The 23,562-nt window shown below is 39.7% G+C and overlaps 1 protein-coding gene across 1 annotated transcript; it reads right to left on the reverse strand.

Annotated features, from left to right (window-relative positions):
- Positions 1-457: 457 nt before the first annotated feature.
- hapln1b (hyaluronan and proteoglycan link protein 1b) lies at positions 458-22,880 on the reverse strand. Its single transcript, XM_085280608.1, has 6 exons — positions 22,623-22,880; positions 6,829-6,961; positions 5,485-5,648; positions 4,857-5,055; positions 3,760-4,062; positions 458-2,291 (listed from the first exon to the last, which is right to left on the reverse strand). Exons 2-6 carry the CDS (start codon positions 6,932-6,934, stop codon positions 2,002-2,004), a joined length of 1,062 nt encoding a protein of 353 aa, XP_085136734.1. The 5' UTR covers positions 6,935-6,961; positions 22,623-22,880; the 3' UTR covers positions 458-2,001.
- Between the last annotated feature and the right edge of the window lie 682 nt (positions 22,881-23,562).

Consider the following 23,562-nt stretch of genomic DNA (forward strand, 5'->3'; position numbering starts at 1 on the left):
AGTAGCCAAGTATAGCCAACTCTGCACCATTCCAATTAGATTACCTAAACTTCAGTCTTTTCCATCCTGGGCTGTGTACAGTGAGCTTACACATTACATTTACTGTTATACCCTTAAATGGAAGAAACCTTTAGAGGCTCCTGCAGGAAGAACTGGTCGGCTGCTTCATGGCTGTGCCTTGCAGAACTTAGACAGCAATTAGGGGGCCAGTTCAGGACCTTAGACTTCATCTCTATATACATTAGTGTGTAAGTCAGTCACAGAGTGTTATCTCTGTTAACCTCAGCACCTTAATCTTTTACCTGGTATCCATTAGTAGGTTTTCTGAATACTCTGACCTAGCCTAGCATTAGTCCCAATTTATTCAAAAGAGTTGCATATTATTTTTAGTCACAATTGAGTTTCTTGTCAACGTAAACTAAGACTTTATTACGTCCCCCCCCCCCCCCCACACACACACACACAAAGCATCAATACTATATGACTTGTTAAAGAGAGGGTAGATTTTTGGGTCCAAAGAGTTTGCAAGTCTTGTTTAGGCTGACAATCCACAGTGTGAGTAGTAGTCATTGGCCATGTGTGTCTTTTAGCATGCTAACAGTCACTATTTTGCTTTTTTCTTTGTATTTGGCACAAAGAACTTTGCAATTTCAGTGGTACAAACAACTAAATCTTTGCTTTTGTGACATGACTAATATTTATTTCTTTTTATTGTTTTGCTTTTTTGTTGACTAAAATAGATAAAACATAAACCTGAGCATAACCTGGATTTAAATCTAAATTTTCCAATTCTAGCTACAATTCTAGTTAACAGCAGCCTAGCACCATCATAGGAGAGGAATGGAGTAGAAAAATGTGATTTAAAGGTCAAGCAACATTGTATGCAGAAAGCAGATTTTTATGATATTACAAACACATGCTGAAGGTCAAACCCACAACTGAATAACAGGATTTTTTTGATTGTCCTCTCAGGTTGCACTGGGATTGCTGGGCTAATGAGCAACATCAGTCACAAGCAGGGCAAAGCCTGGCTCTGGTAATAAGCTAGAAGAATCTATGGCATTTGTATCAAAAATAGCAGTCTATAAGGCGCTAAATAGATAGCAAGAGTAGCTATACTCTAATAACAATTTTGCTGTTGAAGTCAAGGCATGCTCTGAAGAACAAAACGTACTCTAGCACTGCAAAGCATTTTTTCATGCCAGGCATTCTGTATTGCTGCAAAGAGCAAACTGCTGTTTGCCTTGTCTTCTCTCCTCTATGCATCATATTCGGTAAATTCAGTGCAAAATCATTTTTTGTGGTGTTTTTTCCACCGTTATTGTATGTTTCATGTAAACCCAATAGACTTGGATAGTTTGACCAGAAAGATAAAAATTATATTCTAAATATTTCTACAGTATATCAAAAAATAGTCATTAACAGAAATACATTTCTAGATTATCACATTCTACATACTTAGAAAACATAAACAATGCTAACAGTTAAATGATTTCTTTTTCATTTTGGTGATGAGACTAGTGTTTGGTTCATCACGTTTGTATAAAAAAAAATAAAACACTGGGTGGTAGGATGATTTACAAAGTACCTGTCTTAGCACCTTGTTAACATTGAACAGCAGAGATTGGATTAGTTACGTTTCAGACTTTCAGACTTTCAGACTTTGACGAGCCTAGTCCATTTGTAAATGACAGTATGTCTGTAGCCGTAGGTTATCTAATCCCCACAACAATGTGCCCACCTCTCTGAAGGGCATTGATTAAATAATATAAACCTTAAATATGCGTAAACTATCCCTTGTAGAATATAAGGTCCCAGTTTACAAAGCACAACATGAATCGGTCTGGATAAAACATCTTAAGGTTTCCATTAAAAAAAAAAAACTATCACAGTTTGAATGTGCTTTTTTCTCTGTTTTCTTTCTCTCAATTATTATGCTCATTATTGTATGTGTTGATGCATGTTAGTGTATGTAATTGTTTGCTGGATGTGTGTTGTGGCTCAGTTGTGGCCCTTGAAACAATACACTCCATACAGCTTATGCTTCTTGTCAGGGAAGCCACTGAACCTAACAGCAGCTTCAGTGGGACTGCAGCGCCGGCGCGGGTGGGAGATGGGGTAACGGACACTGCCATCCTCCAACCAGCCTGCATCACAGCGGTCATAGCCCAGCAGCTTCCAGGCAGCATACATCTGGCCAACCTTGGCAATTTGAGCACCATCTTTTTGGCATGCCCTGACTGCCTCATCATAGGTCAGCTTAAAGGGTTGGATCAGGTAGTAGAAACGACCTGAGGTGACAAGAAAACAGAAGGATGAACATAATGGGTTAGAACATACAGAAAATATATCAATGTATCAAATTCCTGCAACCTAACATGATCCTGTCACCACAACAAGACAGGATATACATGCTTTGATGCCTTTACAAATTTGACGAAGTTAAAACATCCATCATTTCATATTATACGCCATCGTTTGTTTTGTGGTGTTGCAAAATACACTGTTTACGGCAATATTGAGATGATGAAGATCAGATGAGAAGCAAAAAAGAGCCGTCAGGTGCTGAAAAATGAACCTTAGACTCAAACGTTAGAACAGCCTTTTTCACACGGCACGCCATGTAATAAATAGAAAGTAAATGGCAGCCGTTACAACAATCTAAAGATATATAGTTTCATGCATTGGTCACAGGTACACTCCAGGTACACAACGCCCAGCTGAAAACACTTTACCCAAGTCGAGTTGCCCAAGATTCACAGAATTTACCAAAAATGCGATATATATCATTATCGGGATGAGAAATGTCTTACATCGGGATAAGAGATTTTGGTCATATTGCACAGCCCTCAAAATCTGTTGAGACCATGTGTAACATTCAGACATTCCGGAATATAATAAAATAACTGTAATTTGTCATTTTCATCATAAGATAATGATGTGATTTACTATCTTTTTTCAGCTATTTTGTAAAACTGTACATTAAAAGAATTTGGACTAGAATATTTGTATTTTATGATTAAAAATATTATCATAAAGATCTCTCAAATATTGGTGGAAGCATAAAAAATCATTTTGATAATTACCAGTACTTAGTACGCAGCTGTGACATAAAACTTACACTGAGTGGTGGTCTAAAAAATCGGATACCACATCCTAACCCCACAAGCTCTAAGTTACCCTCTGTTCCACACTATTCAGTATTGTGCCCTGGGACACCTGAACAAAGAGGGAGGAGTCCAGTGGTGGAAACCATGGTGTGTCTCCTGAGCCACATCTATTCTAGGTGCTGCTATAGGAAGTAAGATGCAAGCATCCCAGTTGGAGCTCACATGGCTCTTCATACTAACTCATATTAAAGCTGGATTGAATAGTGTGTAAAAAACAAAAACAACAAAAAAACCAACAACAACAATTTGATAAATATCAGGTCACTAGCTACATTTTAAAGACATGTTAATATCAAGTGTTAATTAACTTCTTTAGACCTGCTATCCATCAGGGCACTAGCATCCCATTTGTGGTTAGGGCTGGATTCTGTTTTAGCCACATAAAAAAGAAGCACACTTTCAGAAACTCTTACATGTTGGTATTATAGTATTAACATTCGTTTCTTTTTCAATTTTAGGTGGCCAAACAGGTAAAAATGTTTTCAATCAACTCATAACCCAGTAACCACAGAGAGCATGTTGCCCTCAGTATTGCAGATGTGTTTGTCGCCAATACCTACAAAAACACAGTTTTAGTGCTGTTCCTCACCTTTGTAGTGGGAGGTAAAGCAGAAAACATCATAGTGGTTCTTGTCCTTGTCTCTCAACCCATAGTTCCGAATGCCTGGCACTGTGTTCTTGCCACCACAGGGTTCTCTGGGGGTGTTGATGGGATACTGGACTGTGCCATCAGACAGCCAGCCAGCATTGCACCAGTCCATCCCTCCACGCCATGTGTCATACAGTTGGTCAAAAGATGCCACGATAGCATCCTGATCGTGGCACGCCCGCTCTGCATCGTAGAAATTAAGGTTGTAGCGTCCCAGGCGGGGGTAGTATGGGAAGACAACACCTGCACAGACAGGGTGAAAACAGAAAATGAGGGCAGAGAAGGAGATGCAATAGAATAGAATAGAATTTATTTTGAACATGTCAATATAACTAAAATAACAAGAAAACACATACACAAAACAAAGGCATCAAAGTTGTCATTAATATCTCTATATCCACTCAATTAATACGCTTGAAAAGGAGTAGAAAAGATAGATTTACACTTATTTGTTGCTACCCGCTTGTTTCAAATACCAAAATTTGCTAAAAATATAAAAATGAGACAAGGATTCAATAGAACACAATGATACAGCAACATTCATGTAACTTATTGTTTTTACATGAATCCTTACTACATAGGGTTTCCTCTAAGGGTATTTGGTCTTATTTGGAACAAGTTCTGAATGTTGTGGCTCAAAGATTTGTTTCCTACTTTATACATTATTTGTGCAGTTATCAGGTCAACCAAGTCTTTAAATTTAAGAATATTTAATTTAATAAAAAGTTGATTTGATGCTTCTTTTTTGCAGAATATATATTGGATGGTGTGTGTTCTATAGGTGGCTCCCCACAATTCCACACAGTACAGAAGTATAATGGAACAATACAAAGTATATAATATATAATGATGTTTGATTTAGAAGATCCTTAACTTTATAGAGATGACCTGCAGCCAGGATAAACTGGATGTGTTTGGTCAGCTGTGTGTGTGTTTGACTGGCTCCAGTTTTTGTCTTCAGCTGACATTACCCCCCCCCCCCCCCCTTTTCCATATTTAAATTCTAGTAATTTTTGAAGTAGTTCCAAATATTATACCTTCAAGGTCCAGCGACACCACTGCTGTTCCATCTTCCAGCCCGTCAATTACTTCACATTTATACCTCCCATAATCCTCCAAAGTGATTTCTGTAATGACTAGAGAAGCATCCATGGCCGAAGAACCTTGTAGGTGGACACGTCCATGGAATCTGCCATAACTCCTTTTGTGATAATCCATGGCAACAAACACATCCACCTAGAGCACGATGAAAAGTGTTCATGTTATACTTTTCCACTGCTTTCAGTTTTTGGAATTTCTTAAGAATAGTCCAGCACATTTTGAACAGAATAAACAAGAAATTCAATTCAATTTTATTTAAACAGCGCCAAATCACAACAACAGTCGCCTCGATGCACTTTATATTGTAAGCTAGACCCTTCAATAATACAATAATACAACAGAGAAAACCCCGACCCTCTATGAGCAAGTGCTTTGATGACAGTGGGAGGGAAGATGTCTTAGCAAGTGATGAATAATAAGATAATAAGGCCATCATTGGACATGTGTAACAAAACTAGTTTATAATGCTTCTACATAAATTATATATTGATACTTTGGAATGCTACACACAATGTTTTGAAAAAAAAATATACTAATGACAGTTCATGTCAAATAAATGATAACCTCTTTTAGATAGTCTGAGGTCAGCTTGGTCCATTTGATCCGCATCTTACGGTTTTGTGCCAGTGTTTGGTCCCTTAGAATCGTGCATGGTAAAGTAGCATTTCCCCCTCGTCTTGACACCACTTTGGTTTTTTCTGCTACCACTGACAGTTGGGGGCCATTTTCTGAAAAACAGCAACAAAACAGAGAGCAAAGTGCTTCAATGGGACGGATTTTAAGAAATGAATGCAGACTGATTATTAGCGACTTTATATGTGAGAAGAAGGGTTCTAAATTCGATTCCATATTTACCAACGAGGCAGTCAAGAGAAGCTAATAGACAGACAAAGTATTTTAGAAGTATGATTTTCTTTCTAGTCCCAACCAGAACTCCTGTCGAATGTTTTGGATCAGCTGACAAGATGTTTCTAGTCTTAGCAATTGTGCAGGTGAAAGAAGACAGATCTGTGGGGTATGAACCCTCTAAAATGTTTGTCCTCCAGTTTTAAAGAGGGAAATTCTATTACATTTTAGTCTCTAACTGAGATCAGACTATAACAAATTTGAGAATGCTGCAGCTATGCAGCTGAATATCCAAGCCTGCTGAAAACTTTGAGGTTCTGGCATTCTGCCATCTTCTCTATGTATGGTCATGTTAGACTAGAAAAACAAAAGTAAATAAATGAATGAACAAACAATAACAAAAAACCCCCAAAATGAAGCAAAACGTTAAAAAATGCTAGTCCAGTTAAGACGAAACTGCTCCAAGGTCTCAAACCAAACAGCAAAGAATATCTGTGCCATAGATCCAAACAGTGCCAAAGACTCAGCTGCTGCTAAACTGCTTTAAACTTTACTTTAAACAATAACTAATAGAGATTAATTTATCATGTTTTATTTTACTAAAAATATTATACAGTAGCTAGTGATATTGAAAAAAAAGGAAATTGGAAGTCATGCTGGTAAAGATTTATATCATCGTTCTCACTGAATCACGCAGCCTAAATGAAAAGGGCTTTGGTTTTGTTCGTATCTCACAAACAAGGAAAACCAAACAATAGATAAATAAATACATTTCCGAAGTGACTTGCATAACAAAATAGCTGTTATGTGTTGTTGGTTTTTTTTTTTACCATGTAAAAACTAGAGATATACAGTGTTTTAATTTGCTGATAAAAGCCAAACTGGATAGCTCTGTCTAAGTTAGCTAAAAGTCCCTACATAGCAGTCTTATCACTGAGAACATGCTGATAAACTGAGGGAAGAAAGGACACTGCAGAGTGAGTGTTCTAAACGAAACACAGAAACAGATGCTGGAATGACATTGTCACTCTCACAAAGAAACACAAGTGAACATGTACTCACCTGTGACATAAATGGTTCTCGAATGCTCCAGGTCAGGGTACAGAGCATCTAAGTCGTTTTCTGCTACATTCAGTGATATCAAAGCCCAGATCAGCACAGGAATCATCTTCACTCACCAGCTAGGTTCTGACCACTGCAGAGACACACAGACAGAGGGTGGGGTTATGCTACAGTGAGGATGCTAAGGAAAGTTTTCCATGTATAAGCTATACAGAAAGCCCGTTTATAAGCTTCTTCTGTATGCAACTGTATGACCCTGTGTTTCTATCTGCAGTGCTTTTTCTCCCCCGAGAGCTCCGTAATTACAGTTGGTTAACAGGACGCCTGCCTGCTGGGTACTGAGCACATCTAAAGAGAAACACACACATCTCAAAATCCCATTTCTAAGTTGTTGAACGCAGTTAAACATACAGTCAGACTCAGCACATTAAAATAAAGCTTCTCAATGCACAAACCAGGCATCCCTACAAGCTACAGCCCACAGAAGACGTTCACACAAATACACATTCTGTGTAAGCCATATAGTACATACTGTGCAGGAAGTATTCTGTCATTCAGCACTGTGAGAAAGCAGCATGTCCTGATGACAGCCCACACTTTTAGAAGGAGACTGCCACCGTGCAGCGTCACCCCTGCACCTCAAGCTTCATTCACACTCACACACTGGCGTAGCTGTAGTTGCATCCTTGTGAGGACACCAGCTGACACAACAGAAATTCTTGATTTAACAGCTAACTAGCCCTTTGAGTTTCCCACATTTTGTTCATTGCCCTCAATTTGACTTAAAAAATTACATGTAAATATACATGTAATGTATTTACATGTAAAATATATATATATTGGTGGTTTCTGTGGTATTTGTTTAGGTGATGATGGGTGAAAAATTATTGTTGTACCCTTATATATCTTATACAAAATATAACAGAAGAAAAAAACCCAACAATTTCATTTTAATATTGGCAGGACAGGTTTTGTATAACCTGTAAAAAATATTTCACAGCTTGTGTGGCAATATATGTGCTGGAGGATGGTTAGGAGTGCTGGCCGACTTTGCCAGGTGGAGTTCCTGAAGTCAGCAGAAAAACTGCAGCGTATACACACACACACACACACACACACACACACACACACACACACACACTTACTTTATACCCCTCCCAGCCTGTCATTATGGGCGGGACAACTGGGGAGGGTGCAATGATAAGGAAGTGAAGTATGTTGGGAAAGATGTATGTCGTTTAAAAAAAAGGTAAAAATGCTTGAGTCAGAATGTGCACTGCAGGACACAAGAAGAGCAGGTGATGTGTGAAATGATAATAGAGAAGCAGACAGAGAGCGACTAAGACTGGGAGATATGGCGAAAAAAAGAAGCTAAAGCAGGGAGGGAGGGAGGGAGGCGGAAGAAGCTGAGGGGACTGCAGCAGCAAAAATGATGCAGTTTGAATCTTCACTGGCACCATTAGGTGATGAGCTTCAGCACCTCATCATCCACAACTGTCATGTGCTGACTTTATTTGAACAAAATGTTAACATTATTAAATAAATATAAAAGTTAATAAGTAGTGTTTTTTCCATACAGCTGAAGAGTGGAAGTTTAGATCAGTTTGATAACATTTGCATTTATAGTACACCTCGTACGAAGAACTATTTCTTTTACCTACTTGGATACTTACCAAGTTATAAGTTCATTGAGTCTTTTTACTTATCCATTTAATTCATGTTTTTCAGTTGTGTAATCCTGGACATGTTACAGCAAGGGAATGTTTTTAATGTCTCTACATTGAACTGCAGGTCTGTGATGTTTTATCAAATTCTTGATGCCTGATTTACATTCACTTTTAAGACCTTGTAAGAGAAAATCTTATTTAAGTTTCTGAAGATGTTTCAACTCTTATTCAAGAGGCTTCTTCAGTTCTAAACCCAAAAGGTGGAGTGCACCAGGTATTTAAATCCTAGTGGGATTCTGTCTTCTCTGTCCAAAATGTGAACATTGGCATCCTCTAATCTCTGGCTATCTACTGCAAGATCTCTTTGATCTTTCTCCCCTCACCCCAACCAGTTGCTCAGATGACCGCCCCTCCCCGAGCCTGGTTCTGCTTGAGGTTTCTTCCTATTAAAAGGGAGTTTTTCCTTGCCAATATCACCAAAGTAATGCTCATAGGGGGTCATATGATCATTGGGGTGTTCCGTTTTCTTGTCCATTTTTTATTGTAGTTTGTACCTTACACTTGAGTCAACTGCTATATAAATAAAATTGAACTGAAGAGGCATGTTTGTGTCTGTAGAAACCCTCACTGTATTTAAAATATCTCGTGATGAGGCAGACATGTAATCGTGTGCAAATCTGATTTGGGGTAAAGTTGGTTCTGCTTTGGGAGGAGCTGTCTTGCTGTAGTCATTTCTGACAGCCTCCTCCTACAAGGTACAGCATCCCCTGGGTAAACATAGTGGTATGTAGGGCTCCACGTTCAGCTGCATGAAGCGTAAACACAAAACCTATTTGTACTCAAAGAGCATGATGGTTATGCTCAATCATACTCTCTCTCTCTCTCTCTCTCTCTCTCTCTATCGAGACAGAGAGAGATATAGATATATACCTAAATAGAGATATGTATGTATATATGTATATGTAGAGGAAGACAACCATTAATGGTCACAACTTATTTAAAATCACTAAACTGATCCTTGTCTTTGGACTGTTGGGGGAAGCCAGAGAACCCACCCAGAGTAGCTGGACAACCCCCACCTAGTTCATTTAAAGCCAGGACCTTCTTGCTGTGAGGCAACAGTGCTAAACAATGAACCACAGCTGAAATTGGAAAAGATTAATTCTTTTGAGATCTTATCAAAAATGTATGTTTTGCCACAAAAGGATAGCAGCAAGACAGAAAGGGAAGCCTTACGTAATAGTAGTGTGACCTGCTGTAAAGTATGGTTTCGAGAATGAAACAGACAAAGGATGTTGAACATGGAGCTGCCAGGCAAGAGAAAAAGAGAAAGACCAAAAAGAACATCCATGAATATAGTGAAGGAAGACATGCAGAGGGCTGGTGTGAGAGTGGAGGATGCTGGGACAGTGAGATGGAGGCACATGATCTGCATTTGGTGATGAAGACATGCCAAAAGAGATATCATGTCATTTTTCAAAAAATAATACTTTTATACATTTGTTTTCCTAACGGTATCTTGAGGTAAAGCAAACTGTACCAGAAACAAGTGCATTCATGGGGTTCCTACCATTTTCAGCATTGCCTGTAGTCACTTAATAAATCAGTGTTTATGGTACAAAATTACATAATGCATTAAGTTGGATATGTTCATGCTTGACTTTGTTTTTAAGTGTATTAGCATAAGGTACTCAAAGTACAGGATCTCCAGGATTTTGTCAGACACAGGAACAGAAATACTCTCTCTTAGTTAAGTAAATGGTAAATGGCCTGTATTTGTATAGCACTTTACTTAGTCCCTAAGGACCCCAAAGAAAAAACTTTATACTACATTCAGTCATTCACCCATTCACACACATTCGCACCTTGGTGATGGCAAGCTACATTGTAGCCTCAGCTGCCCTGGGGCGCACTGACAGAGGCAGTCATCAAAAAGGTTTGCTTCAAGTGCATATATTCAAAATTTCCACTCCTTGTTTGTTTATGAACATTTTTTAACATTTTTTTAATAGCAGCAACCAACCAAATTTAGTTTAACAGTAATTAAAGAAATCGAATGTCCAGTCACCATCTGCTAAATCTCTCATATTCTAATTAGCAAAAAGAAAGAAAGAAAGCACCTTTTTAAAAAGAAGCTGTTGAGTTGCATAAGGAGGATTGGAGGACTGAGATTTTACACAGTTTGTCACTTTGTTGGAGCCCAGAAGTAAGATATTTTGCTGTCTTTTGCCTTGAGTTTGACATTGGCTGCACAGTAGAGTAAATATGCTGCTGGTGCTTCAGTTCATTGCTTTAGTCTAAGTATTATGTATGAAGAGGATGCTAGGGACAGGGCAGATTCTTTACCCTGCTGTTGGACATCCATTGATTTTTTCCCCACCTTACTCATGAACCCACAGGTAAGTCTTAGTTTCAAAACTTACTAGTTTAGTATTATGCCATAAAAATAGAATTAAACCCATTTGGGATATATAAGTACATTCCTTCTTTAGCACTGAAAAGACATTGTGTATGACATCATAATGTGCCTTTACCCTCAGTTTTGGTTGAGTTTGATATGCTCAAAATGAGAACAGCAGGTATTGGTGAAAGGGGCATATACATAGCCTGAGGCTGGAAGGGGTGTGAATGATCCTGTTCCTGAAATTCAGATGCTATGTCCACTTGCTTCTTATCTGCATTTAACATATAAGATAATTGACTAATATGCTAATATGTCCTTTGGGCATGATAGCACAGGGGTCACAGCAGTCATAGTTTGGAATCTCTTGAACCTTTAGTGTTCCATGACTAACAGAGGACCAGAGCACTGATGGAAACTGGGAGTTTTCCAGTTGAATCTCCAACTTTAAGAGCTATTCCAGGCTACTTTTTCAAACAGACTGGATTATGAGCTGTGAGTTGAATCAAATGCAGCATTAACCTTGTTTAATTAGTCTTTAATCAACCGCCACTGGAACACTGTGGCACTATTTTAAGTGGACCCATGAATTCATTAAACCTTCAACATTTCTAACAAACTGCTGTGGCAGTGGATGTGGATTGGAGACGGGCATCTGAACCACCTCAAATCGCTCCCTTTAATGTGGAAGAGTAGCAGTACAGTACTCTGAGCCCCTTGTGAACGACTGAACTTCTTGCCCTTTCTCTGAAGGCCAACCACCCTTCAGAGAAATCTAATTTCTGCTGCTTGTATCCATAATCTTATTCTTTCGATCACTACCCCACATAGTAGACAGGTCTGGCCTGGATCTGGTGTTAAGTCGGCACTGCTGGCTGACAGCTGGCATGGTAAGTGGTATGTCATTCAGATATGGGCCAGGCCTGGCGTAGATGGCACTGTTTATATGATGGCATGCCACATCTGGCCCGATTGTGGATTGGTTTATCTGGCCAAGGCTCATAGAAAACAGGTCTGGCCTGTATCCGGCAATAAGCTGGAACTTCTGACTGACTGGTGTCATGTCAGGGTGTATGTCAACCATATGTGGGCCAGGTCTGGCAATGATAGTGCTATTTATTTTCCTATTTTAGTTAGAGGACCCAAGTGCCATGTTGCAATACTATACTGCTATGGTAGCCAACTTTTCAAATGCAGGTTTGACAGGTTTGTGAGTGTACACTTCATCCACAACCTAGTGAGGGTTTACTTATGTCTACTACCGGGCTCCTGTAGCTCAGGAGGTAGAGCGGGTTATCAACTGATCGGAAGGTTAGTGGTTCGATCCCTGGCTCCTCCAGGCTGCATGTCAAGAGTGTGAATGTGTATGAATGTACAGAGTTGGCCATTTATATGGATACACCGTAATAAAATGGGAATGGTTGGTGATATTAAAGTCCTGTTTGTGGCACATTAGTATATGTGCAATTGCACACTGCTTGCATGATCTCTGCGCACAGAAAATCTGCGTTGCGCACACAAAAAAATCCAAGCTGAATTGCAATTAAAACTTTAATAATTCTGTTTTGCGGTGTTAGTCAGTAAGTGACTGGCGGCTCCCGCATGGGATTAGAACGATGCCACCTTATCCCATAATCCAGCCAATATTTACTTTGGGGAGAAACGGTAAAAACGGCGTTTTATAAGGAAAGCCTCGAAAGCGCTCTCCACCTGTGAGCAAAACCAAAACCAAAAACCCCAGCCTTTCCTGTTGGTCGAAAAATGTACCATGTCGACCAATCAAAAAAATGATATGGCAACATGGTATTTAGTTGTTTAGGAAGGGGAAAGTTTTGGAGTGACGATGGTGTTTTGAAATGTGAGAGATTTGCGACGTTTAGCGCAAATCTTGTGTAGTTAGTGTGTAGTGTAGTCAGTAGTTTTCTTGTGTGTGTCAGAACAATGAGGCGACTGCTGAATGTGTAACAGCAGTCTGGCGAGGAAGGAGCGGCTAGCCGGTCCAGCGGGCATGTGGTGTGGAGGTTAGCCGGATAACACGGAGCCAGTCAGTTAAATTAAACAACAGACCTTTATTCCTTGTCAGCAACATAAGACCATACAAGCCAGGTCTCCACGGCTCTACACTGTCCGTACATACACGTGCGGGGATCGGTAGTCGCCGGTGCCAGGCCGTTACAATGGTGAGGTCTATCCTGAGAACAGAACACGAGCAGCATGTAATGGCTGCCACGCTATACTCACACACCCCCTAGGAGACTCCCCCCCTAGTGGTGCTATAACCCAAAAGGTTTGTTACAAATGTTACAGGTGTTACAGCAGTGATACATCTCCTGTTGTCAGGCCTGCAGGTATCAGGCTGTTGTTCCCCTTTATCTCATAGTGGACAGAAATTATGTTTTGGAGTGCATAATTGTGTGGCATCAGATTTGATGCAGAACAGCTGATTGTTCTGTAAATAGTTTGAAATGTTTATTTTAAAAAACGCCTTGGCTGCATTTTTAGATAAACAGCTGCAAAAAACTTGTTTGCAAAACTTTTTTGAAGAAGTAACTACATAATTAATTGCCCAACATTGGTCATTATATACTGTATTTTGCAGGCAGAGAGTTACAGGACTCTCTCCCAGACCACAGACTCATACTCATAATACAAGTCAGAGCTTCATTTAAAAAAAAGAAAAAAGAAAAAGAAAGAAAGTTGTGTTTTCAAAATTGGAGTTCAAATTATTTTTACTTCCAAAAGTGTTAACATACTACACAGGTCATGAACAAGATTTTTTTTTAATTTTCATTGTAATTGGGCTAAACACTTAATTAAAAGTAGTCTAATGCTTTCATTTGATTATTTTAATAAACCATGTAACTTGGATGGATTTGATGCTGGCGTGACCACAGTGCACACGTCTAATGTTGCTCTCAGTGGTCCAAGTGTCCGCTCAGGGAGTTTGTGTGTTCGCTCAGACACATGAAAAATTAGAGGGAACATTGCCTACGAGACCACCCATCTTCCATGCTACAGTTAGCAAACTGCTTGCTAAGTTTCGTGAAACTGGTTCAGTGTTGGATTTGCCAAAATGTGGACGCAAGAAAACTGTCACTAATGAAGAAACATCAGTGGCTGTCCTAGCTTCATTCAGCAAGAACCCACAGCGTAGCACTCGCCGCATGTCACTGGAGAGTGGCATTAGTCGAACATCCCTTCGGCGGATATTAGCTACTCACAAATGGCACCCTTACAAACTCCAGCTACTGCAGCATCTCAGCGAGAATGACCCAGATCGGCGGACAGAATTTGCAGAATGGGCAAAACAAAAATTGGAACAGGACCCTCAGTTCACGCAGAAGATTTTGTTCAGTGATGAGGCAAACTTTTATGTGAATGGTGAAGTTAACAAACAAAAACACTGCTATTGGTCTGACACTAACCCACATTTGATGGATCCCTCCAAGACTGTTGGAACAACAAAAGTGATGGTTTGGTGTGGTATATGGGGACAACGATAGTGGGTCCATTCTTCATCAATGGAAACCTCAAGGCCACTTGATATTTGAAATTGCTACATGATGATGTGTTTCCCTCTTTATGCACTGAAGCTGGCATGTTCCCTGAGTTTCTCCAGCAAGATGGTGCACCACCACATTATGGGTGCCAGGTCCGAGCATTCCTAGATGAACAGTTTCCTGGAAAGTGGATTGGTCGTCGTGGGCCAGTTGAATGGCCCCCAAAGTCTCCCGATCTGACCCCCTTAGACTTTTATCTTTGGGGTCATCTGAAGGCAATTGTCTATGGTGTGAAGATACAAGATGTGCAGCACCTGAAACTACGGATACTGGATGCCTGTGCTGACATTTCTCCTGCGGTGTTGCTATCAGTGTGTGAAGAGTGGGAGAAGAGGGTTGCATTGACAAGCCAACACAATGGGCAGCACATTGAACACATTTTATAAGTGGTCAGAAACTTGTAAATAACTCATGAAAGAATAAAGTTACATTGAAACCAAGCACACCATTGTTTTTCTTGTGACATTACCAATAAGTTTGATGTGTCACATGGCCCTCTTCCTATTGAAAAAACAAAAGTTGTATCCAAGATGGCCGACTTCTAAATGGCCACCATGGTCACCACCCATCTTGAGGAGTTTGCCCCCTCACATATACTAATGTGCCACAAACAGGACTTTAATATCACCAACCATTCCCATGTTATTACGGTGTATCCATATAAATGGCCCACCCTGTAGTTAGGAAGCACTCAGTTTAGAGAAATTGGGTGAATATTGTATAGAGCACTATGAATAATCCAGGAGAGTAGAAAAGCGCTATGTAAGAAACAGTCCATTCACTGTCTGAACAAAGTTTCATCATGTTTCTTTTGTGCTATCATGTTCTGGCACATGTTGTTATTACATGGCTTGATTAAGGTACACATTAGGCTGACATCTGGGGCCAGAGCTGAAACTGTTCTGGGCCAGCACAGGGCCAGCAGTGTGTCTGCAACTGGCCTGTGGGTGCACACAACTTTCAAATTCAAATTCAAATTTTATTTGTCACGTACACAGTCATACACAGTACGATATGTAGTGAAATGCTTGGACAACTGCTCGTGACCTAAAGAAAACAAAAAAGGAAAGGCTATGAATAAGATAGGAAATAAATATGAAAAATTAAAAAGGGTAAATTTAACTAGGAAGGAATAAAATATAAATTAAGGTTAAAAATGAAATAACTGTACAACACAAATTAGAATGAAGGGTAAATTTAACTGGGAAGAATAAGATAAAATATATAAATTAAAGTTGAAAATAAAATAACTGTACAACAAAATACACAATACACAATATAGAACTATATAAGAATGTATGAAGAAATCTAAATATAAATAAATATATACACAATAACAGCAGCTGTACAACTTACACATGGCCCACATACCACAAAGAATGATGAGCCTTTGGTGGCCCAGATCTGGTTTCCCAGAGGTAATCCAAACATGGGCCAGCACAGGACCACCAGTGTGTCTGCAACTGGCCTTGTGGTGGCCCATGTGTGGATCTGGACCATACCAGTTTTGCTATGTGGGACCCAGAGCTTATGACCATAGGTAAGGGTAGGGACATCTTTGCTTTTGCACTTAGCTTTCTCTTCACTACGACAGATTTGTACAGTGTCTGCAAGACTGCAGCCCCAATCCATCTGTCAATCTCTCGATCCTCTATCCACTCACTAATGAACAAGACCCTGAGATACCTAAACTCCTCTACTTGGGGCAGCAACACATCCGTGACACAGAGTGGGCACTGCACCTTTTTCCCACGGAGGACCACGGCCACAGATCTGTGCTGATTCTCATTCCCGCCACTTCACAGTCAGCTGTGAGCCACTCCAGTGCAAGCTATAGAACACCTCCTGATGGCTAACTAAGCCCAATAGGACGGACTCCTCCTTCAGCTTGATGGCTCTCTTCTCGGATTACCACCACAAAAAGCACCAACCACCTTGCAGTAAAACTGCAGTAAAAAACAGATGCCACAGATGTTCAAAAGCAGCCACAAAGCATTAAAGTAAATGCAGTTTAGAATACATCTATGTCATGGGCTTGTGAATTAATGTGTTGGGTTGATTTTGCTGCCTTACAATTTGTGTGGATTGAAAACAGGCCCCCACATTCTTCTTAACTCTTATGTAGAAGTTGCTAAGCTCACTTTTCCATTTCAAAGCAACAACAGGAAATTTTACTGAGAGCGTTTTATATAAGGTTTTAAAAGCCGTGGGGTTACTTTTTTATTAAGCTGAGAAGCAGCAGCATGCAGAGAAAGCATCGGGATACGAAAACTAGGCTAACACTAGCTAGCTAGCAAGTTCATGAACCTGGTGCTAAACTGCAAGAAAGCACAACATAACAGTAAACCACTTACTCACCAAATCAGTGTACCACACATTAGAATCACAGTGGTGCCAATAATAACCACTTAAGTGGAAGCATTCTCCAGCTGCACGCTGGTTTGCTCAACATATTCTAGAAGACCCGTGCTGGCTACAATATTCTCATCAGGTTGAAAAGAAGGGTAAACATCCTTTAAACTTCTTAAATGTCTCCTTTGCACACGTCATTACTACATGTGATGCAATTTTATCTTATGTATTCAGAACTGTTTTTTTTTTTATTAATATCCATATACTCTGTTTTTTTTTTTTTTAATTTAATGTTCTTTCCAAATTCCAGGTTTGGAATATGGAAATTATTTACATTTATGACTAAGCCACAAAACAGAGTAACTTGAACCTCAACAAACCTCCTTTAGAGAGAAAACTAAATTTAGTGTAAAAACCTTAAAAGAGAGACCTGATGAGCCACTTAGAGGGAAAGAAAAGTCTGTGTTATTTTCTTTTTTATTTGTAAGACATCATTTGCTCAGTTATGGGTTATCTCCTTTAAGGTACACATTTGTGTGGGAGCTAAGCATCTCTGGACTGTTGCCTTCTTTTTAAACAAAAGCACCAAAACCTCAGGACAATGATACATGCAAAGGAATGCATGGGTAATGACATTAATGAGACAATGAGATGTGAAGACCACCACAAAGAGACAAAACAATCATTTATGTCATTGTAAAGTGACAGTACTTGTTCTTGTAAGAAATGCATAAGTGATCATGAGATTTGGAAAGTTTCTTTGAACACTCAACTGTATAACTAGAAAATAGTTCACAGGTTAATGCAGACATCTCTCTATCTTCTTTCAGTTATACAATTCAGGGTCACAGGGAGTTTAGAGGCTATCACAGAACAAGGGACAGACTCCACCTGGGAGAGGTCACTAATTTGTCTTAGGGCTAACACATACAGACAAACAACTATCACCAATGCATGTTTATGGACTGTGGGAAGAAGCCAGGGAGTTCATACAGAGAAGAACATGCAAACACCACACAGAAAGGCTGGATATAAGCCCAGGGCCTTCTTGCTGTGACGCAACAGCAACCACACCACCACACTTCCCCAGTGTAAGCTTACAAATAAAGTAACCATTATGAATTAAAGAGGCGGAGTTTTGTTCTGCTTGAATGGACATCTCACTTCTGACTGAGTGAGAAGGTGATGTAAGAGCTCCTGAGACTTTGTAGCCTGAGCGATAAACACAATACTTTCATTACATACAAGTTGTTAACCTGGCTTATGCTGAAAACCAGTACAAAGGAGATGCTTTCCTCCATGTGTTTATAGACCACTCTGCATTTAATTGTTAATCATTTTAAACTGTAACTCTTTTCCACAGCGTGTCTTTTATCCTGTCTTCCTCCTCTCAATCCATACTGGTCGTGAACAAGAAAAAAAGAAAGAAATCAGCAAGGGAGCATATACTTTTCACAGCACTGTACATGTCCTTCTGAGCGGTAGATTAAGCAGGACAATTGAAGCATTCAGTTTTAGTCAGTATCTTAACCAGCTACAGAGCAAGCTTCAGCTACAGCTATAAAAAGACAAAAATCTAGTGATAAAAGCAGCTTCTTTATCTCCCAAGTTGTAAAAGAGTCTGGGGAAAACTGGTTTCAGACAGGTATCAATTTGTAGGTTGAATGTGAATTCAATAAATGAGATTGCATTCAACAAACGTAACAATGCAACAGGCCAGATCAGGCTGTTGTGGTTGGGTGAATAACTTCATGGTACAGATAGTGACAGACTCCTTTAATGTGCTGCTATCTCTGCTGCAAGCCTGCAAATGTTCAGAGCTCTGGACAACATTTAGGGTTACCTGGCTTACACTAAAACTTCTGGCGAACAGAGAGGCATTCAGTCTCTGCAGCACCAGTGCAGAAGTATAAATGCTAAACATATTTTTTTTTCTTATGAAGGAGTCCACAAAGATCACATTAAAACTCTGTAAAGGTTACATAGGAGAATCATTCTTAAAATAAACTGAATGGAAACTTGGAGGTTTAGTGTAAACCTTAGCCTAGGGTATGCTTATGCATTTCTTTTCCTCGTGTAGTCTTTCCACAGGGAAATGATGCAGAAAACATTCTATATTCAGCATCTCTAAAGTGGAGTAGGAACACCCTGTTGGAGAACGTCTTCTAAAAGCTGTGAGGCAACCTGCTTTGGAAAAGCAAACCCTGCCAAGCATACAGACATTAGCAGTCTCTAGAATCTACTATGTGTTTGCATGTGGGTGGGGTGCAATTCGATGGGTGTGGTATTTACTGTATATGCAGCCTTAGGTATTCACAAATAGTCTGTCTCCTTATTGCACAGCTGATATATTTTCCTCCTATGGTTGACGTGGTGAGTTCAAACTAGTCTACTGAATTCTTTATTATACATCACCAGCACACCACGTCATACCTGCCACAAAGAGCCCTCAGTACAGAGCACAAGATTTTCCTTTTAATATTCCATATAAATACTATGAGAAAACAGTAATACTGTTGGTGACACTGATTGTATTGCAGGAACGAGAATAGCTAGAAATGTATGATCCTACAATCCTGCCCATCTCTGTTTTTGTTTCTGCTTTTGTTTTCTGTGGGAAATCAAGCTTTGGTTAGGGTTAGATACACTCCTCATAAGCATCTAAATGGGTACAGGGTACTCACTGCTAGCCAAACACAGGAGGCACTATCAGAGCTAAAAGTAACTAAGTGTTCAAGTGCTTTTTTAATCCTTGCCTTGTTAACTGTCCATCCATTTTGGGCAGGGATAGCTCAGTAGGTAAAGTGGTCGCCCCATGATCGGAAGGTCGGTGGTTCGAATCCACTTAACGGCTACCCTGAGGTACCCCTGAGCAAGGTACCGTCCCTACACACTGCTCCCCGGGCGCCTGCTTAGTGGGCTGCCCACTGCTTCACTGAGTGAATGGGTCAAATGCAGAGAAAAACAAGTAATTTCCCCATGGGGATCAATAAAGTATCCATTATTATTATTATTTTATTCCACTTATCTAATTCAGGGTCACGGGGTTGCTCTCCGATGTGTTCAGTAAGGTGTGAATTTTAGATAGAAAGCACTTAGACTTAGAAAAAAAAGTGCTTCTGTGAATGGGTAAATAAGGTAAAAAGAAAAGTACTATATAAGAATCAGTCCATTGGAATGACCGGCTGCATCTTCTCCTTAACTTGCTGTCTGTCTGAGTGTTGTCTAGAAAAAACTATGTAGGCTTTATAGATAATTGAGAAACTTTCTGGTGGAAACCTGGTCTTGTTAGAAGAGACAGCAGCCATCCCACTTTGGATGGAGCAGCTCTCATTTCTAGAAACTTTGCCAAATTTATTAACCCCCCCAAAAACGTTATTATCCAGAGTTGGGACCAGGAAGCAGAATTGCAGTCTTACAAGCCTCTCTGCAGCTTCTCTCCTCCTGTTATCCCCCAAACCCGATCCCCTTAGAGACTGTGTCAGCTTCCAAACAGACAAAAAACAAACTAAAAACCAGCAAAAAATAGCTTCAGTATGAGAAAAAGTTACCAAGAAAGATATTTCACAAATAGTCTTGTAGTGAGAAAAATGTCAACCTTGTGATTTCGTCCATCCACTCAACACCACAATAGACTCACCTACAGCATTTAACTGGGAGCATGGTTAAATAATAAATAAGGTAAGGTAATGTTACTGAAGAGAGAAAACGTTCAGAAAATTTGGCTCATGTGTCTTGCTTGTCATTTGCTATATAAAGGTGAATACACATAAATAGACACACACAAGACATACTGATGCAGATTTTTCCCTTTCAAGCTAGCAGCCAGTAGATGTTGCTGTTTCCTGCTCACTACTAATTCATATAAAGTGTGTGTGTGTGTGTGTGTGTGTGTGTGTGTGTGTGTGTGTGTGTGTGTGTGTGTGTGTGAAATAACACCCCCCTTTTGATTAAGGGTTCACATGGTCCACTGCAGGCCCCAGTCTGAATGTATGTTTGTGTGTGTGTGTGTGTGCTCTGGGTGGGTGCAGGGGTAATGGGTGGGGGTCCGGGTGGAGCCGCAGAGTCTAAGCCAGCAAACAGAGAGGGGTTGTTGAGCTGAGAGCTGCTCACAGTCCTGATGTTTTCAGCTCTAAATCACTTGGCCTGTTGCTGCACAACATGGTCGACCACAACTATTCTCAGAAGTCTCACAAATATGATCGGCTGCACGATTCCATGATGAGCAGATGAATGAAGATGGGGAAAGAAAACAAAACCTTGGTTTATAGCGCAATGGAGTTTATAGAAGCAATTTCTGCATTCCACTTGCAATAGTCCAATAAGTAAACTGTGAAAACTGTCAATATCAACTATTCTTAAAAAATAAATTCATCCTTGTTATGTAAGACACTGCTCTTTGCTCTTTACAGGTTGCTGCAGTGGGACATTCTTCTTTATTCACAGATATTCATCTCTTCCGTGGCTTGGTTAGATGTTCCTCCAGAACATTTTGCTTAGTGTTTCCATGGCCGGGCCCCTGAACAATGAAGCAACCTGGCTTTGAATAGCACAGATTTCCAATTCCCTGTTTGCAGTGTATAACAAAACCTGTATGTACATCAGTTGTAATATGTCTTGGTCTGCTCATGCTACAAGAAAAACTACCCGACTGCCTTTACAGATATTAGGAAAAAAATTCAGGTTGTATTACTTTACTTCAGAAAACAGTAGACTTATCACTGATAAGTTGATAAGTATCACTGAGCTGCAAGTCCCTCAACAGATGTTCCTGAACTGTGTGAAAGTACTACCCCCAAGCAGGAGCATTTTGTGGGTAAAAACTCCTAAAACCTAAGCGAGACCCTGCCTCATCTTCACTTCATCAAAAGATTACACCCTCTAGCATGCATATTGAAAACTCAACTAAAGCTCAAGTACCTTTAAGCCTATGTCTAAATATAGCACTCAACGAAGGGTGTTTGGAGTCTACTGCAGTGGAAATCCTTAAAAGTCCAGCTCCACAAGGAGACAAATATTTCCGTTACCTTTTACAAAATCCCCCAAAATGTTCCAGACCTGTGCACAGGACACAACCTCAGGCAAGTATTTATGTTGAGGAGGAAAAACAAGCAGGACTTTTTAAAAGGAAAAGTAAATAGTTTTTGATCTGTGGCAGTCAGAATGCTTTTTGTTTCTTTACATTTTAATATTTGTTATAAGATAGTAGAGTTGATGATGATAATAATAATAATAATAATAACAATAAAAATAATAACAGTAATAACTACAACAACAACAACAACAACAACAACAACAACAATAATAATAATAATGATAATAATAATAATAATAATAATAATAATAATAACAAAACAACAACAACAATAATAATAATAATAATAATAATAATAATAATAATAATAATAATAATAAGAAGAAGAAGAAGAAGAAGAAGAAGAAGAAGAAGAAGAAGTAGATTTACAAGGCGCTTAGTGAGTGAACGTTCGTTTCTGCTGTTAAAAGGACAAGTCGGTTTTCTTTATGAAAACAGTTATATAGCAAAAACAAAAACAAAAAACAAACAAAAATAGTGTTACTGCTTATTCCTATTAGGTTTGGTTTGTGATACGCACTTTAACGTCTTCATTACTGTTACACGTCTTTCCTTTTCCCTAAAACACCTTGAGATTATTACAAGGTGTTATATTTATCATTCCAATAAACATCGCATTAATTCTCATATTCTTTGTAATGCGTCAAAGTGACAAGAGTTTCACAGGACTTTTTTTTTTTTGTAAACACAAAACGAAATAAAAAACCCCAGCTCTTTACCTCGCCCTGTGCGCTGTTTGGAAGCCTCAATCCTGCGGCAGCCAAGAAGGTGATTGAAGCGTAAACCGTTTACGCACCAAGTTAAGAGCAGCAGGCGGTGCGGGTGTTTCTCTATCTGCTCCAATAACAGGTTCCACTATCAGCACTAATAGCAGTGCGGCAGCGCGGTCCTCCAGTTTACACGCACGTGGGTAAGAACAGTCCGACTTGCGAGCGGCACCGCGCGCATGCAGGTGAAGTGCGTGAAGTGCAAATCCACACTGTGAAGTGGATGTTTAGCCTTTTTGGACAACTATTTCCAAATGCCTCACACCCATTACAGGAAAAGTGTCAAACAAAGGAGGTACCCGGCCCTGTTGCTCAATCTGTGCTTACAGACTAGATTTGCACAAGCCCATCACCCCGCCTTCTCATTGCTTCTCAGCGCCTCTCAGCTTTAATCACACGTCGTGTTTAAAGTTAGTAAACATTCAAACGTGCCTTTGTCAGCAGTAGTGATGTACTGTTTATGTGTTCTTCTCTTTTTACCTGAAGAGAAACGAAAAATCAGACATCAAATCACAAACATGCTCATGAAAAGAATGAAGTGTCTCGTGAGAGAGAGTCAGTCTTTCTTACACTCAGTAAAATGTAGTTCAGTATTTCAGTTCCACCATGATGAGCTCTTTTCACTGCTATGACAGAACAAATCAACTGTCATGGGCCCTATTTCAGGAAGCCGGTTTAGAAAACTCAGAGTGAAAAACGATACTCAGGGTTGAGTAACCCCGAACTGTCCAACTCGGAATATTCGGTTTCAGAAAGGCTGATAACAATTAGTTCAATCAACGCGGAGTTGCTTTAACCTGCGCGCACGAGGATACATAAAGCCCTGATTAGTGGAGCACAGATTAAGCGAATTACCATGGAGAAGGAGGGAAAGAAGGCGCGGTCAATGTAT

Source organism: Mchenga conophoros, linkage group LG7 (assembly GCF_057382185.1).
Source record: "Mchenga conophoros isolate Kocher_MC1m ecotype Shallow Benthic linkage group LG7, M_conophoros_male_GT1.1, whole genome shotgun sequence".
Lineage (NCBI taxonomy): Eukaryota > Metazoa > Chordata > Actinopteri > Cichliformes > Cichlidae > Mchenga > Mchenga conophoros.

What these genes read in the sequence shown, in the direction of transcription:
- hapln1b (XM_085280608.1), bottom strand. Translation starts at nt 6,934, where the DNA reads ATGATTCCTGTGCTGATCTGGGCTTTGATATCACTGAATGTAGCAGAA. An exon ending in CCTCAGACTATCTAAAAGAG is followed by an intron (nt 5,056 to 5,484) that starts GTTATCATTTAT and finishes ATCGTGCTCTAG; the next exon opens with GTGGATGTGTTTGTTGCCAT. An exon ending in GGTGTCGCTGGACCTTGAAG is followed by an intron (nt 4,063 to 4,856) that starts GTATAATATTTG and finishes CTGTCTGTGCAG; the next exon opens with GTGTTGTCTTCCCATACTAC.